Source organism: Drosophila busckii, chromosome 3R, assembly GCF_011750605.1.
Source record: "Drosophila busckii strain San Diego stock center, stock number 13000-0081.31 chromosome 3R, ASM1175060v1, whole genome shotgun sequence".
Classification (NCBI taxonomy): domain Eukaryota; kingdom Metazoa; phylum Arthropoda; class Insecta; order Diptera; family Drosophilidae; genus Drosophila; species Drosophila busckii.
This window is the reverse complement of record NC_046607.1, coordinates 6,873,371-6,890,317: the sequence shown is the minus strand read 5'-3', so window position 1 is coordinate 6,890,317 and position 16,947 is coordinate 6,873,371. Positions and strand designations below refer to the sequence as shown.

The 16,947-nt window shown below is 41.0% G+C and overlaps 1 protein-coding gene across 2 annotated transcripts in view; it reads right to left on the bottom strand.

The window, feature by feature from the left end:
* Positions 1-4,641: 4,641 nt before the first annotated feature.
* LOC108603298 (mun) overlaps positions 4,642-16,947 on the bottom strand; it is a 64,990-nt gene continuing 52,684 nt past the window's right edge. Inside the window, exons 9-20 of one of the 2 annotated variants that reach the window (XM_017991973.1) lie at positions 14,052-14,393; positions 11,214-11,269; positions 10,945-11,129; positions 10,682-10,879; positions 9,174-9,379; positions 8,907-9,115; positions 7,950-8,337; positions 6,324-6,388; positions 5,517-5,739; positions 5,245-5,372; positions 5,054-5,164; positions 4,642-4,991 (exon numbers count right to left, since the gene is read on the bottom strand). In XM_017991973.1, the coding sequence (XP_017847462.1) occupies positions 4,707-4,991; positions 5,054-5,164; positions 5,245-5,372; positions 5,517-5,739; positions 6,324-6,388; positions 7,950-8,337; positions 8,907-9,115; positions 9,174-9,379; positions 10,682-10,879; positions 10,945-11,129; positions 11,214-11,269; positions 14,052-14,393 (2,396 nt within the window). In that variant the 3' untranslated portion in view covers positions 4,642-4,706. The remainder of the gene's footprint in view (positions 4,992-5,053; positions 5,165-5,244; positions 5,373-5,516; positions 5,740-6,323; positions 6,389-7,949; positions 8,338-8,906; positions 9,116-9,173; positions 9,380-10,681; positions 10,880-10,944; positions 11,130-11,213; positions 11,270-14,051; positions 14,394-16,947) is intronic. The other variant, XM_017991972.1, reaches the window with a different exon arrangement.

The window sequence follows — 16,947 nt, the reverse complement described above, 5'->3', positions numbered from 1 at the left end:
GTTCTTCTTAGCCAGCAGCCAGCCAGCCCCGTTGGGCTATGCAAATGATGCATGGCAGGCTCTTGGCCCAACGGCCCCTTGGCTTTACCTGAGTTCCCTCTTTTCGTTTTGTTTGTTGCACTTGTCTGGGTCGTGTTTCGGCCAAAAGGTGCTGAGTTTGGCAAATGGCGCTGTATTACACGTTGCAATTGAATTTCACACACACACTTGCACTCACGTTAAGCCAAAGCTGAGATATCAGAAATGGCCCATTGTTCATTGGCCAGCAGTTGAGCGTAATGAAAAAGTGTGCATGCACTTAACATGGCTGGCTCGACCAGAATTTTCTTGGCCTCCCATTGGCATTGCACTTCTCTTTTTTCTGTAGCTTTCGTGCCATGTGTAAAATCGACAAATAATGGATGCCAATGCGCCTCGGCGTGTTAGCAATGCGCATTTGAATACCAATTGAATTGAATTCTTTGTGCTGCGGCGCATATTTTACGTTGCCAATGCGGTTGGCTGCTGCTGCTGCTGCTGGATGGCAATATAGATTCCTTCAGTGTGCTACGCAAAGGAATTCGTAATGGCTTCAAGTGTGTGGCTGTGGCTCCCGCTGAGCTTTTGCGCGTGTTTAAGAAATTGTTGCATACTTCAAGGCAGTGTGCAATTAATAAAATGTTCACTTCATTGGCCAAAAGCAGTGCCAAAGCCATAAAAGTCAACTCAATAAACTGATTTAAACACTCAGCACGCATTGAGCTCCATTTGTACACATACACACACACACGCGTGAGTATATACTTGTATTCGTATTAGTCTATGCATTTGAAATAAATTATTCTGCGCACTCATCAGCATTTTGCGCTGTTATAAACACGTTTTTAATTAAAATTGCAAAAACAGGCAAAGCGGCCATAAAGAGCAAAATAAAACAACAGCCGCCAAAACCAATGTGTGTGTGTGTGTAGAAGAGAAAACAAAACAAAACACAAAAAAAAGCGCAGTAGAAGAAAAATACAAATTGTGATGGCAGCAACTTCAATTAACACAAAATAAAAGGCAATTCCAAGCAGAAACAGCAACAGCAAAGCCAGACACACACACATACAGACAGACAATGTTGCCATTACTGATCAACTGAAGTGGCAGGAGGGGCGAGCGCAACAGTTTTAGTGATAAAAATGGCAAAATACGTAGTCATGGCAGAGACTGTTGTGTGCGTGAGGCTCCTTACTGCCAACTTGCCACATGCAACATAGTGTGTGGCACGGCCTATTCATAACTGCAAATGATTAATTGTTATGGCGTGGGTGTCTACTTAAAAATTTGTTTACAATTCGCGCAGCTTTTGCTTGTCAATTGAATAATTTGCGCAGCATTTGTCACGCACTAAACTAAAGCAAACAGCCTCTGCTTGTTACGCCAATAAGACAGCATAACAGAAAGCTCACTTGTGTGTGTGTGTGTGTGAGTGGATGATGACTGCTCATATTTGTAACATGTTAACCCCTCACGTGCCAAATGAATTGGCTGCTGGCAGCTTTTTCTCGCAGCAGCAGCATCGAAATTGTCCTCACGTCTAGACATAATTTCTTCAATCATTTATTACCTAATTAAGTGGAAGCATAAATGCCAAGCTCAGCCACCCAAAATGTGGGGCGTGCCTGTCGAATTGCCGCCTTGCCTTCCTTTTGCCTCACTTTCTTCTGCTTCAGCGCCTTTTGTGTATGTGAATTAACTGGCAGCATTCCATTGATTGACCTTCCTTCTCAAGCTGTGCACGTGTGTGTAAGTATGCGAATGAGTGTGTGTTTGTGTGTGTGTGTTTGTGTGTGTGTGGTATGTGTGTTATTCTTGGCTCTGTGTTTACGCCTTTGTGAGGTCGTCGAGTGGCAGCAGCCTGGGGTACTTGAATTTAAGGCTTTTTGCCTCGGGCGTAGCAACCGCCATTGTCTTCGGCTCATCTTTTGTTCCAGTTTCATGTGCAACTGAAGCCACATCTTCACGAGCACCAGTAACGGCGGCGCCAGCATAAGCAAAGCCCATTGTGCTGCCTGTTGTGGCTGGCATTTTGAGCGTTCAGCCTGTTTTATCTATTCTTTGGCTGGCTGGCAAGCAAAAACGAAAAGAAAAAGCCGCTTTCAGTTTGCCATTGTGTTTGTCAGTATTGTGCTCTTTTGTTTGGCTCAATTGTGCCACTGTTTCGATCGCTCGTGGTGGCTTTTGAGGGTCAATAATGAAGTGCACAGGCAAAAGGCTCACAAGTTGCTGCTGCTGCGGCGGCTGCGGCGGCGGCTGCGGCTGCGGCAGAAACTAATCAAGCCTGGCATGCCGCGTTTATTAATAAGAAATTCAAATTTGCAAACTTACCTTACACCGCGTCGCTCGCTTAGTCAATTGATAAGTCGTTGTTGCCATTTTCCATGCTTTTTATTATTTATTTTCTTCTTCTTCTCATTCCATCTTACAATGTTTCATTACAAATGGGCCACAGCTCGTTTGGCTTGGCGTTCATTCATGGACTTTTGTTTAGTTGTGTAAACTCGCTTGTATGCATGTATGAGTGTGTGTGTGTTTGTTAGCATAGAGTCCTTGACATAGTTACACATACATACGCGCCTTATAGATATTTGCTATTTTGTAATCCCCACTGCATATTTCGTTTCTTTGCTTTGTTGCTATTTTGATAATTGATTTATTTTTTATATTATGAGCTAACATTGATTTTTGCTAAAGTGACTAGTTAGTTAATATCTTAATCAGTACTAGATCTAGATTGCAACTTACTTGATTTTTCATTAACGGTACTTTACATTGTAGCTACGCACTCGTGCCACATATGGACACAGTAAACGAGAAACAAACAATTAGTGTAATTCTTAAAGCTGATGGCCCAAAAGCTGCAATGCATTAAGCTATGGACATATGGGGTAAGTATGAAAGCGCGTGATCTGGTTAAATCATAACATACTTTTGGATAACATATATAGCTTTAAATTCGTCTAATATAGAGTAGCCAAAAGCTGACATAGCGGGTTAGCTCCCCACCCGTTGCTTGATTAATTACATCGCCAGGCAGCAGTTCAACGAAATTCAATTTTATCGTATATTGGATACGTATGTGTGTGTGTGAATGTGTTTATATTTAATAAAGGCCACTTAAGCCTTGTGGATATATTTTTGCTGTGTTTAGGTAGTTTTCTATATTAGTAGTATCAACAGTGGTATAATTTCCAAGATAATTGTAATCCATATTATTCTAATCGTTTGCGTTTTAACTTTTGACTAATACTTGTATTATCTCTAACTGAAGCGTAGGCTAGGGTGCACCAATAGCAATTTAACATATATATATATATAGTATTTTGTATAAATATGCTTGTATGTATTTGTTTGTATATGTAACACATATAGTTATGTATATGCATTAAGGAAGACATTTTTTCATGATTGTGACCATCTTTCATCAGCGCACTTAACACTCCAACAACCAATACGTGTGTATGCGTCTGTGTGTGTGTCCAGCCTTTGTCAAATGGTCAAGCTTAGGCTCAGAGTGTAACTGTGTGTGTGTGTGTGTAATCGCATATGCATAACTACATCTAAAACACTCAATTTGTATGCATAGAATTTTAGTTTGGATTTTTTGTCGATACTTATTTACAAAATATTTGAGATTTACATAATTCATTTAAGGCGCAACTGAAGTTTCGTTCAATTTACAATATATATTGATCATAGTAGTATAAATATTTCATAAATTTACTTTTGTATTTTAACTTTAGCTTGGGCTTTTAGTATAAAGTTGCTGCTGTGTATATATATATATATATAGGTAAATATGTACAAAGGTTTCATTTGTTTCTACGACTGTGTATATTTAGGTGTTCACTTTGATATGTACTGTTATTATATTAATAATTTAATCTGTTTATCAATTTGAAACAAACAAACAAGTTGTGGCAGCCAAAAAGTCGCAATAAGGAAATCAAATTATTAAATTGATTGCATTCTATGAAACCTGTCAAGGTAATGTGTAAAATATGCGCAATAATTGACAGCTTGAAAAAATGAGCAAACAAATTCATAGAAGTAAAAATTGTAATGTATGACTAACAATTCGCTTGAACACAGAAAAAAAACACGAACAAACATAAATTGGGCATAAACATATGTGATGATTATTTTGTAGTGTGTAGCTGGACTGAACAGATCTGCTAGCTTTAGTTTATTTACATACATACTATGCATAGTGTTATATTTTTAACCTTTTGGTTTGTATATTTAGATATTCCCTTTAATTGTTAAGTTAATTATTATGTAGACAGCAGCTTAATTGTTTGACTTTTGCGCATTGCATCAATATCAATTAATCAATGCTTCACACAAATGTGATACGTATCAAAATGTACTTCGTTCTTCTTCTTCTTTCTAACGGCTTCTTAAAGTATACAACATAGTTCGCTATTCTAGAGACTGACATTTAATGCTGTTGTTATTATTATTCTTATTATGCCTCGTATATGTTTCAGTTCACGTCTAATTATATCGTAGTAAGTACCTAGCGTAGTGTAAGTATATTGTACTTATATAAACTCGTGCTGAGCAGCGTTCAAATCCCCGTTAAGCTCACCCCAACCCCAATCCCACCCCACCCAACCCAAATACAAATTAGCTACATACATTTGGAATTCGAACGCTCAGTACGTTGCTGCGCCACGTTATCATGTTATGGGGAGACGCCAGCTGCTGTGCGCATTCAGGTTACTCATACGCAGCGTGCCACGCACGATGACTGCCAGGGCGAGCAGCAGCAGGGTGAGCAGGCGACTGGCCATTGTCAACTGGCCATGCCCGGCATGGCCACTGCGAGCCGCACTCGTGCTCTCCGGCCAGACGACATCGACTTCGGACATTTTGAAAATGCTCAATAGCCGGTGGGATTGTAGCTCATTGTGCTCGGTGTTAATATGATGACTGATGGTCTTCAGTATCGCGGTGCATTCGTCCTGCAAGCCAACAGATAAGCACATGACATGCCAGGCTAAGCGCCTGTAAATAAACTGCTTACCTTCTCCTTGCGCAGCATCTCAATGTCCCGCAGTTTGCCGTCGTGCGGCAGTCGAGCGGCAATGATGATGTTCTCCTCGGTCATGTTGAACAGCGTCAGCGTGCACTGAGTCTGCAAAGTGAGTGGGCAAAGCAATTCCAAAACGCAACAACAATTAATAAGCGTAAGTGAGTGAATTTTGGCTCTCTTACCTGATTATTGATATAGGTTGTCACATATTGTTGCAAGGCGCGCACAGCGTCCTGCACGCCGAGATTGGTGTGCGGACGCAGCAGCGCTTCATCTGCTGCACTATAGCCGAGCAGGAGAAAGACGCCACCTGAGCAAGAACAAGTTTATACATTTGTCGGGGTGAATGAAAAGAGCTTTAAAAATACTTTATGCTGCGTCATTGGCTGTCGCTAGCGATAATCGTAAAGTGCTTAACAGCATGCAGACTCTAAAGTCTGTAGCAACAACTAACCTGGCAGAAAGTATTCCCCGGGTGGCGGCTTCATGCAGATGAAGCGTCCCGAGTAGCACAGGCAGCGACCGCGGAACGCCTGATAAGCTGGCGAGGCGTGACTATAAAACGCCAGCGCGGTGCGGCAGGGGGCGAACGGCACGCAGAGGGCGTGACAGGTGAGTGTCAGCGAGTCGCCGCAGCTGCACAGTTCGCTGCATTCAGCGTCGTCCATGGAGTAGATCTAAAGCAGCCGTAATACAAAAAGAGTGAAAAATATGTTAGGAGTGCAACGGAAAATATTAAAATTGTTAGAGTTGAGCGCTGGGCGTTGCGCTAGCTGCTAATTTCAACAGCATCGTATTACGCATACGCCGCGTAATACAGCGCAACGCTAATTGTATTGCACTTGCTGCTAAATTGCAACTGGCAGCACGTAAACTTAAAGTAGCAGCTAGCAAAAGTGAAAAGAAAAGTGCATTTGTTGCTCTTGCTGTTGCATTTTCATTTTTATTTCTGGCTCTGTCCATATTGTTCGCCTTGCTGTTGTTAACATCTCTCTGCAGAGCACGTGCCGACCCACACACACATACAGAGACATGTGTAACAGCTTGCCACTTAAAGTTGTTCGCTTGTTTTGTTGTTTGCCTCGCTGTTCGGCTAACTTTTAGTTATGCAAATGGCACTTGCTGAGCTCGATGGCATTAAAAATGCTTGGGCGACTAGTTGTGACAGTTTGCAAGTCGCCGCATAAGTGAAAACATTTTAATTACAGCTAATTGCTGTTAACTCTTGTTATTATTATTAAATGCCAACTGTTTTACTCACCCGCTTGCTGCTGCCTTCGCGTATCAGTTGATCGCTTTGCTGTGGTCGCTGCACCACACAGTTCCCTGCAAAATAAACAAAAGCATTTTAAGTTTGTTTAAATTTACGCCACGTGCTGTGCTCAGCGCTTGACCCTTTTTGCATTTAATAGCTACTAAGTTTGCCTAAAACTTTGCCAATAAATAAGCTTAACTCGCATCTTATTTACATTTTAAATTAATAATAAAAGTTTGCTCGTCTTAATAATTCAACGCACAGTACTAAATACAATTCATAGCCGACAGTTCAGCCTGCACATCAAACAAATCAATTATAAATGAGACAGCTGCAGCCTCAACCAAAGCCGCCCCAAAAACTATTCATGTGCATTTCCCAGTGGTTTGAATAATTACAAGCGCCCAAACGTTAACCTGCATTTATGCATGTTATTTAAACACTAGAAGAGAGTTGCCTACCAACATTCATCCATCCAGCCAGCTGGCTGGCAAACAAACAAACTCATTTACATTTTTAATGAAATTTCGCAACATAAAAAGGCTTTGCCTAATGGACTAAACATCTAAATTTCGTTTGTATTTTCAGCTAGCAGCAAAGTGTTTTACTCAATTGTCTTTAAGAATAAACACAGATTGGAATTTAAAGTGATAAAGCAATTGGCTACAGTGGTACTAAATTCAATTCTATTCTGACAGAAGTGGGCATTGAAATAAAATTATTGCTTTTAACGCGCTTAATATAATTGCAATAATTTATAAATTGAACTAAATTTATTTTTGAGTTTTACAAGCCACAAATTGAAGAATTGTGGATTTTAAAAATGTAATAAAAGCAATGATGCCCACAAAGTAGAATTTGGCCAAATTCAGTTTGAAAAGAATCGAAGTTACACTGAGAAAGTTTAAAGCTTTGGCTATAATAAAATGAAACTCACATCAGCTGATCACGTACTTTGCTGTTTTTTTTAATTTAGTAGAGCACAACAAAAATTAAAAAAGTGCTAAGCGGAATTTGTATAAACAAGAGTATAAAATCAATTAAATAATTGACTCTTTGTATAAAGAAATTCTACGAAAGCAAGAATAGAAACATTAGAGCTTTTTAAAATTAAATGTTAAGCTGTTAAATATTTTGAATGAAATGCGCTTAGTGGTGAGTCGCACATATGAAGCATAAATTTGATAGCATTATGTTTGGCACTGATGAGGCAGGTGCTTTCAATTAGTATCTAATTTTCGTTAAAAATATATATATATGTCATGAACGCCACATCGACCACATCAATTATGTTGATAATTTGCGAAACGGAAGCGAGTGTTAGCTTGGCTGGTGCCTCGCGCTGTGGGCAACGCATATGAGCGCTTAATTGTGATAAAGTGGCGCCAAGTTTAAATGACAAAACATTAAGCGAATCTTACTTTCCGCAGTCGCGCAACCAACCACGGAAATGTGGTGATATTTTTACGGCAGCCAGCGGTTGGTAGCGCAGTTATCGCCACTTAGCACTCGCAGCACAAGGCCAGGCAAATAATACAGAGAGACAGAGACACGCAGCAGTTGCGTATACGCAATTCGCAAAGCGTGCGAGCGAGCGAGCGAGCGGTGCTGCACCCACTTGCATTTACTTACTTGGTGGTTGGGTTGTCGTTGTGGTTGCCATTGTTGTGGTCGTTGTGGTTGTCGGCTCTGTGAAGCTGATGCTGTGCACAAATTCTGTTGTTTCCGTTTGGTCAACAAAAATTACTGGATCATCGATATCGACGCCATGCCGGCCGCCGCTGCCGCCGTTGCCATTTCCATTCTTCTTTCCCTGCCGTTTATGTTCGACTTTGCCATTTCCATTGCCATTGCCATTTCCGTGACTGCTGCGTCCCCTGCCATTGGGGTCGGTATGGTCGGGTCCATAATCGACATTTCCGTCTTTTTCGCTGCCATCGTTTCCGCTGTATAGCGGCACCGAATCGGGCGGATCGAGATGATTGTGGTCCACCGATGCCGGCTCCGATTTCTCCCTTGCCTGCGTTTGTTTTTTTATTTATATATTTTTTATCAGTTGTGTGTGTGCATTTTTTTGCGTGGTTTTTCAATTTTGTTGCACAGTTTATTCATTTTTATTTATTTATTTGCATTTTTGTGGTTTTTCGTGCCATTGCAATTGTTGTTGTTGTTGTTATTGTTGTTGTGGTTGATATATATAAAAGAGAAAAAATACAAGATGTTAAAGGCTTTGCGAATATTTCTGCACATTGGGTTTAATCTTTTCAATGCAGTAGCAGCAGCAGCAGTAGCAACAAGGACTAAAGGCCAGGAATTGATTGCTTTGTCGGTTTGGATAAATGCTTCAATGCTGGGGTCATATTGTGCGCTTGGCTTTTCAACTCTCGGCACACTCAGTGATTGAGTGCTGATTGGAAAACAGACGGCACGAGTCGAGCAACGGACATATGGTCAGTTCATAGAGTGAGTGAATGGGGAGGGGGTTAAAGGTAAACAGATAAAGGGCAGCTAGCTGTTTATGTTGCTGTTGCTGTTGTTGTTAATAGGATTGTATCTGGTTTACAATTAGTTGCTTAATGCTCCACTTACCTTGAATATATGCGTGGCTGGCTTTCTGGCTGTTTGCTTTGGCTGCAAGCTAGTGCTAGTGGTTGTTGTTGTAGGTGGAGGCGGCGGCGGTGGTGGCGGCGCTGGCGTTGTTGTTGTTGTCGTTGTTGTAGTTGTAGTTGTTGTTGTCGTCGTAGTTAAGAAACCAAGCTCAGCCAAACGCTTCATGTGGAAATCCTTTTGGGCCTCAACTAAACAAACACACGCAATATTAATTTGTTGGGCTGTGGGGTGTGCCACGCTACTTACCAACGCATGGATTCATCCAGAGCAGACGACGCCAGCCAACGCACTGATAGAGATGCTGTGGATCGGTGCCCTGGCAGGCGCAAGTGGTGCGCAGCATAGTGCCCAGTATGCCAATCATTGCGGTGCGACAGCCGCTGGCACGCCCGGCACACTTCTTGGTCACGCTGTCCACCGCACAGGCCTGCTCATAGTACTCCAGCTTGAGTCTAGAGTGAGTGGAATAAAAGTGCAAAGTCTGCTTGTAAACACTTGTTTGCTACTCCGCCTCCTCCTGCTCGTTAGTTGCAGTCATCGTTTGGGTCTGCGTCAGCGTCAGAGTCATTGTCATCATGCCTGTCATTGTTGCCTTGTGACTAAGTGTCCTGTTACCTGCAGTCGAGTCTGTGTCTGTAGCTTGCTCGACGCTGAGATTGATGTCATGCAGTTTATGCTGGAATTGCTTTAGCTATTTCTATGCTGCACTCCACACACATTGTGGCTGCAAAATTTACGAGCTGAGCTTTGCGTTAGTTGCAGGCTCAGGCTCGCATTTGATTGCATTGAAAAATCTGCAACTTTGTAACTCAATAATTGCATAATTGTCTAGCATTAGCTCATTAGCTTGCTAATAAAGCTGCTTATATAAATGCAGCAGACTTGCTTTGTCTTCAGTCGCTGGCATAATGAGCTTGCGCCCACAATTCCTCGACGCCGCTTATGTAAACGATTGCGTTGCAGCAATTCGCGTGTGGCATGTGGCACGTGCCGCGCTGCAAGCAGAAGGAAGCCGTCGAAGCATTTGTAAAACACTCAAGCCACAGCAGTGCTGCTGCTGCTGCTGCTGCAAAAGTGGCACGTGGCTTGTGTACAACGCGTCGTATACGTAATAAGTCAACACAAGCGAACTGCACTAACACATTTACGCTAGGCAAACACACTCACACACACACACACACAGAGAGAGAGAGAGACATGTGCATGAGGCGCTGCAGCATACAAAATGAGCGTCATTAGTCCAATTTAGTTGTTTACTAAAGCAAGTGAGATTCACTTAAAAGGCAATTAATTTTCACAACCACAGAGCCACGTACTCTGACGCTTGTTCAGCCGTAACATGACAACAAACACGCCCACTCACACACACACACACACACATGCTCACAACCCGTAGGTTGGCTGTATTTATCACTTAACTTTGTATTTGACGCAGTCGCGGCCTGACTGCAAGTTTTGGAGCTGCTCGTTTTACCTGAGCGAACGCTCAGTACTATGCAAAGTGGTAATTTAACGCCCCGCTTAAATGAACCACCCCCCCCCCCCCCCCCCCCCCCCCCCCCCCCCCCCCCCCCCCCCCCCCCCATAGAGTTTGCGCCGTTGGCAGTTGTCAACTTGGCCCACGCCCAAAAAGGCAATCAAAGTTGCGGCCTGGCCTAAGTACGCGTAATTTAATATACTCCGCACACATGAAATGCAATTTTGTCGTCGAGTCAGTCGAGAGTTACTTTTTCTTCTTTTTTTTTTTGGGTTACCTGCACTCGCGATCCTCTTTGCAGCTGTCGGCGACCACATGGCACGCTGGCGGCGGATGGTAGTAGATGCCATTGGAGCTGGCCGGATTATTGTTATCGGGCGGTCGCTGTGCGCAAACTGGATGCAGCTTTTCCTGGGCAATCATGCACATGTCGTGCCGATTGCTGCTCTGCTGATTGTTGCTGTTGGTGCTTTTTCTGCAACAGAGAAGCGCACAAATTTATTTTATGCAGCAGCTCGACACGCAGCAGTTGCCACTTACTTGCACAGACAAAAGGCAATGTCCAGGCTTAGGTCCTCGTGCGGTCCTTTGTAGAACGTTTGCAGTGAGGTCATGCACGCATTGCGATTGCAGCGATGCAGCTCACAATGCGTCAGCATGGGCTGCAGCGATGATGAGCAGGACGGATCTTCCCGGCAGGTATCCAATGCAGTGTGGCAGGTACTCTACAAAAAAAAAAAAAAAAGGAAAATATTTAGTGTGCCCTGACCCACTGGGAACTGCAGTTTGCAGCCATGTGTTGCACTCACCTGAAAGTGTTGCTTGATTATTTCCGTTGAGAGGTCAACTTCGACGTCCTGACCACCTGCAGCAGCAGCAGCAGCAACAATAGCCGAGACGTGCCCAAGTGAGATTTGGTTTTGAGTACGAGTCAAAGTTGCAGTTGTGAAATCCACAGAGTGTTGCATCGTTTGTCATTATTGTTACCGCAAAGGATTGTGGGGAAAAATGTTGAAAATTTGCAATTAGTTAGTCGCTCGAGCTGCAGCTGGAAAAATGATTTAAATACTTTCGAAAATGAACACACAAGTTGCTATGAACTTTGACCTTTGACCGCTTCACCAACATGAATAATAACCATTGATAAAAATATTTCATTGCAATTAAAATATTTTTTGCACATTTTATTAACAATTATGGATTGTTGTCTAACATTTTTAAATTTAAACAATGTCGTGGGCGTTAATTAATTAACATTTTATGCATTGTTTGCGCTATGCGTCGCTTATTTGCTGAATAGCTTTATTATGTAACTAACTAACTAATTGAGATATTAATGCACACAACATATATGGAAAGTTGACAAGTTTTAAGGCTGTTATGATTAGTCCTGATTACATCACTGGCTGGCTATAGCTGGTTAATAATCCTAATTAGAAGTGATTATCAACAAGCTGCCACTAGAGTGTAATCAATGACAGCAATGAGCATGAATGAGAGAGCGATAGAAAGAGTTGAGGGCGGGGGGTGGTCAGGTGAGTGGCCTAACCGTTGGTTATTCATTATGTTGGGAGCACAGCTGGTGCCACATTTTGTTATATCGATTTTAAGTTTAATTAACCAACTTACTGTTGGATATTCAGTTCATTAGCGACCCGACCCGACACACAGTTGTTATCCACACCCATAAATCATTGAAATAATCGAATAATTTAAACGCAAAACATAAACAACAAAATTAAAAGCAATTATATACGACAGTAGATATACCGAATTCGTTGCCTACGTAAACTAGATTTAACGTAACGTTAACGGGCATTTGGGTAGTACGACTTTTTACTTTCAACAGTTGGATGTTGTGATGGGGGGGAGAAAGAGAGAGGAGCGCAGACTTTAGCTTTTTAATTTACTTTATTTGTTATATGTAGGTGTGAGAGCTTCATGGCTACGGGGTGCAGCGGGGGGCTGCCTGGGACTGGCAAGAACATAGCTAAATAACTATTTATTTTATTTGGATTAAAAACGCTTAATTAATAAGATTAATAAGTTTAGCTGCAAACTTTGCTACCTACGCGTAAAACTTGAATTATCGACTTAGCTAACGATCAACTTATGTCTTATGCATATGTGTGTGTGTCTGTCTTTATGTATGTGTATAAATGAAAATGTTTCGTTTTTTCGGCTAATAAAAGTCTCTTGTATATTTCAAAGTCGGCAATTTGAATATACACGCTTGGCCAACAAAATGAAAAAATATGTTGAAGCAAAACTGAAAAGTGAGCAAAAAAAAACAATTTGATTTATCCACAGATTGGATTTTCAAACCGCTGTATGTTCAATTGATTTCAAAACGCAAAAAAAGCACAAAATGAATTTAACTCGAGATGAATTTGAGTCTGCTAATTTGTTTTCTCGTTTGTTCTGTTCTCAGTCAAATAGACTTATCTCTACATATGAACAGTTTGTTCTTGTTTGTTGTTGTTGGTGTTAAATGATGTTTAGTTGTCAGTTAACTTGAACACGCAACGCATGAAAATAATGTTTGGAAAAAAATTGCACTAGAACAAAATGTTTGCTTAAAAAGAAATGTTTTTGTTTTTTTACTTTGTATAACGCATTATACTAGTTAATTAAATTATTTTGTGTGATTTTGTAACTGTTATGTTCAGGTTTCAAAAAACGAGTGCGTCAAAAATTTGTTGGAAAAAAGTTTGGTGCTTGAATTAAGTAGAACAAAAATTATTTGTCAGTTTTAGTTTCAGTTTTTTTTTTTTGGTTTAAATGAATTTTGTTTACGCTGGTGACAGCTTTTTGTCTGTTAAGTTTATCAAGTGTTTAGGTTTGTATTAACATTGTTTACATTCTTTTGTTGTTCGTTTAATAACTATTTATTGTATAAACAAAATGTGAAACAAAATTCATTGCCTGATATTTTGTCGAACGAAGAGTTTATCAAATTTATTTTGTTTTGTTAGAGTTTTAGGAAAATTTTCAAAACTTTATTATTTCGAAAGTGAAAACGAGTAGCAAGCTGAATACGAAAAAAATGTTGAACGCAAAATATATAAAATATAATTGTATTGTTATATATAGTAGTACTGTATTCGATTGTTCGATTGTAACTGCTTTTGTATATAGAGTAATATGTATATAAAAGTTGAGCGAATGCCAAAAAGTATGCACAAAGCTAAGACGAGCACTTGCCCATTTGATATAATTTGTATGGAATTGAAAAACAAAACTAAAAAGATGCAAATTTTTTACAGTAGAACGAACTTGTTGTAGTTGTTGTTGTTATTGTTATTGTTGTTGTATATATATTTTCAATGTACCTGGAACGAGGTGAGTTTGTTGTTTTTTAGTTACAGGGGGGACGGCACAACACGCGTAAAACGTTAATTATGTAACACAAAAATATAAATTAGGAACACACTCCATAAAAGGAAATGAAAATAAACTACCTGACGGGTGAGAAAATTACAGACTGCTGGCCAATGCATTGGCAACAGCCTTGGCAACAAACTCTCTCTATGTATTTTATTTATTTTGGTTTTCCTATTTTGTGGTGATTTATTTATTGATTACGTTCATGCTAATACACACACATGTACACACATTTGTGCACACACACACACACACACACATACTTTGGTAATAAACACCGGTATTTCCGTTTCCGTTGTTATTCGAATGGCCGTTGCCATTGCCATTGCCATTCGAATTGCCGCTGAAGCCATAGCCCGTATCAACGATATCGAAGGGCGATTCATTTCCGTTTGACGCCGTTGCCCCCGCCGCCATGTGGCGCTGATGGAAGCCGCTTATATTGAATGGATAGCTGAGCACGCCGTGCAGCGAGTTGGACACCGAGCCCGGATAATTATAGCTGCTCGCCGAGCCGCCCATGGCTATCAGTGGCGTATCAATGAGCGCCAAATTATCATCGAAGATTCTTTGATGCAACTTTTCGTCCATGCCCAATATTCTTACTGTGTGGAGTTATTTTAGTTTGGAGGTAGCAAGAAGCAGAAGAAGAGAGAGGGTAGAATGGTTGTTGTACTTTGTTGGCAATTTGTAGTTGTTGTAGTTGTTTGGTTTTATGTATTTTTTATTGTAGAGATACGAGTAGCTGTTGCTATTGCAGATAATTTTTAAAGTTGTTGCGCAGCTCATCAGCATATATATTTCTTTCTTTTTTTTTTTTGTTAATTTCTTGGTCTTTTTTTTTTACTTTTGATGAATTGAAAGAAAATAATGAGTATATAAACTTGTAAGGCCCATTCAGTGCGCCAATATTCAAAGACTTTCAATAAAACGCAAAAATTCATAAATGAAATCAAAACGAGAAGTAAAAGTGTTTGAAAACATTTTCAACTTGAAAAGTTAAGTATACGTAGAGTAAGACGGGAAAGTTGTGGTGCTTTGAAGTGCGCTACATAACATCGAAGTGAGGTGCGTACAAATTAATTTTGGCAATACAATAAACGTGAAAATCAAATGCTAATTATAAAGTGTTTAGATGCGATCAATTCGAACTGCGAGCTGACTGTGTCTGTAGACTATTAGGCGCTTGGCTAAGCCGAAGCTCGATGCTGACAATTGCTTATGCTGCTGCTCAGCACGCATCAAATGCCAGCGCAGAATTGCTGCAGACGCTATCAATGTCAGCAGCAGCACAAGCAAAACAAAAACAGAATACAAAGCGGTTGGTGCGGGGGCGCGCGGGTGACCTCTTTCAAATGTCATGCGCTGATAGAGCGAGGCAATGGTGAAACGATTCAATGGAGACTTTCGCAGCCATAGCATTCGCTTATCTAAGCGAGCGCACGCCAAAGTGCGCTTCATTTGAGGCGAAAGGCAAATGCTCAAAGGATAAGCCTAAGCTAGTGGGACTGGCTGCTGTTAAATGGACGAGCAGACACTCGTATTTATGCTTGTCGCAAATATAAACAAGGCTAAGCGCAAGAGAGTGAGCTCAAAGTGAGATTAACGCTGTTTTGCTAACTGTTATCGCTCATGTAAGCAACTGTTGTTGACTGTAGCTTTAAGCGCTGCGCTGTTGTTTATGCTGATGCCGCGAACTGAAATAAATTTCTAATTTCGAAATAAACTTAGTTCAGCTATAATGCAAATCGGGTGGACTAGATAATGTGGGCATTGTGCAATATTATGCGAATATTTATGGCGGCACGCAAGCGCTCAGCACGCGGCAAGGACATGCGAGTGTCACTGTCTGCGTGCCAACCTCAATTTGTTGCACTTCACAAATCGCTTTAATTGTTTGCACTTGTGCTTAATTAAATTTTTTTCTTATCAGCGTGGCAAAGCAATTTAAACTTAATTGCAACAATGTTGCATTTAGTTTGGTGCAACTCTAGGAGTTATTACTGTAGATTGCTGCCTATGCATGCGTATAGAATTAGTGGCTATCGCTCTCATGTGAATAAACGCAAACAAGCGCAAAGTGTATATAGAGATTTATGTGAGGCGGTGTGTGTGTGTGTTTGTTTTCACAGCATGTGACATGCATAAATACGCATTTGCTAATATTTGCAGTCATTTACAACAGCTGAACATATGCGTGTGTATTGGGGCCCTACAGCAAATGAAGTCACTGCGCCAAGTACAATGGGGCGCCAAGCAGCTTTCAAATTTATAACCCATGTCAGCAGCTGCTGGCCGAGCGAGCAGTCAATGCCTGTTTTGCATGCGAAAAACAAAGCCAGCCATGAGCATAATGATGTCGATTTCAATGATGATGATGATGACGAGCGAGCGAGCGAGCGTTGCGGCCCATTGGGGCATATCTGGCAATAAATATCTGGCGCAGCAGCGCAAAGTGCGTTGCAATCAAAATGCCAAACAATCGATTGGGTTACGCAGCAGCATTTTGCAGCATGCAGATGCGCAGCTTAAAGATAAATACAACAATAAATGTCAGTGTCTGCATGTGTGTGTGAGTAATAATAGATGGCAAAACGCTGCCACAAAGCGCTGTGCACTTCATATTGTTATTGCAGTTAGTTAAGTTAAACAAAATGCTTATTTATGATACTTGTGTGCATTTGTGTATCTGTGTGTGTTTGTATCTGATTCTAACTGCAAGTGATTGGCGTAGCAGATAGCTATAACTAAAGTCGTGCCAAGCACAGAGAACGCAGCGCGTTTTGCTCGCCAAACAAACAAACAAGTCAAAGGGTGCAGGCTCTCGACAGGATGCAGCATACGCTGGCCACCATTTTGCCACTTGGTGTGCCGCCGCTTGTTTGTCTATACTTTGTGTGTGCAAAGCAACAGAGACACAGCGTATGAGTGAGCGAAAGAGAGAGAGTGAGTGAGTGCGAGCGAGTGCGAGTTTGGTGCAGTGTGCGCTTAAATTGTCTAAAGTGCTTTACTCCTTAATCATGTGCAGAAATGATGGAGTATTAAATCCAATTTTGCTTATTTATTACCTGCCTTGATATTTTTGATATACACGGACTACTATTGTTATTAATTTTAGTACTGCAAAAATTCTAAAAACTTCCCCAGCAGCTTAAGTTA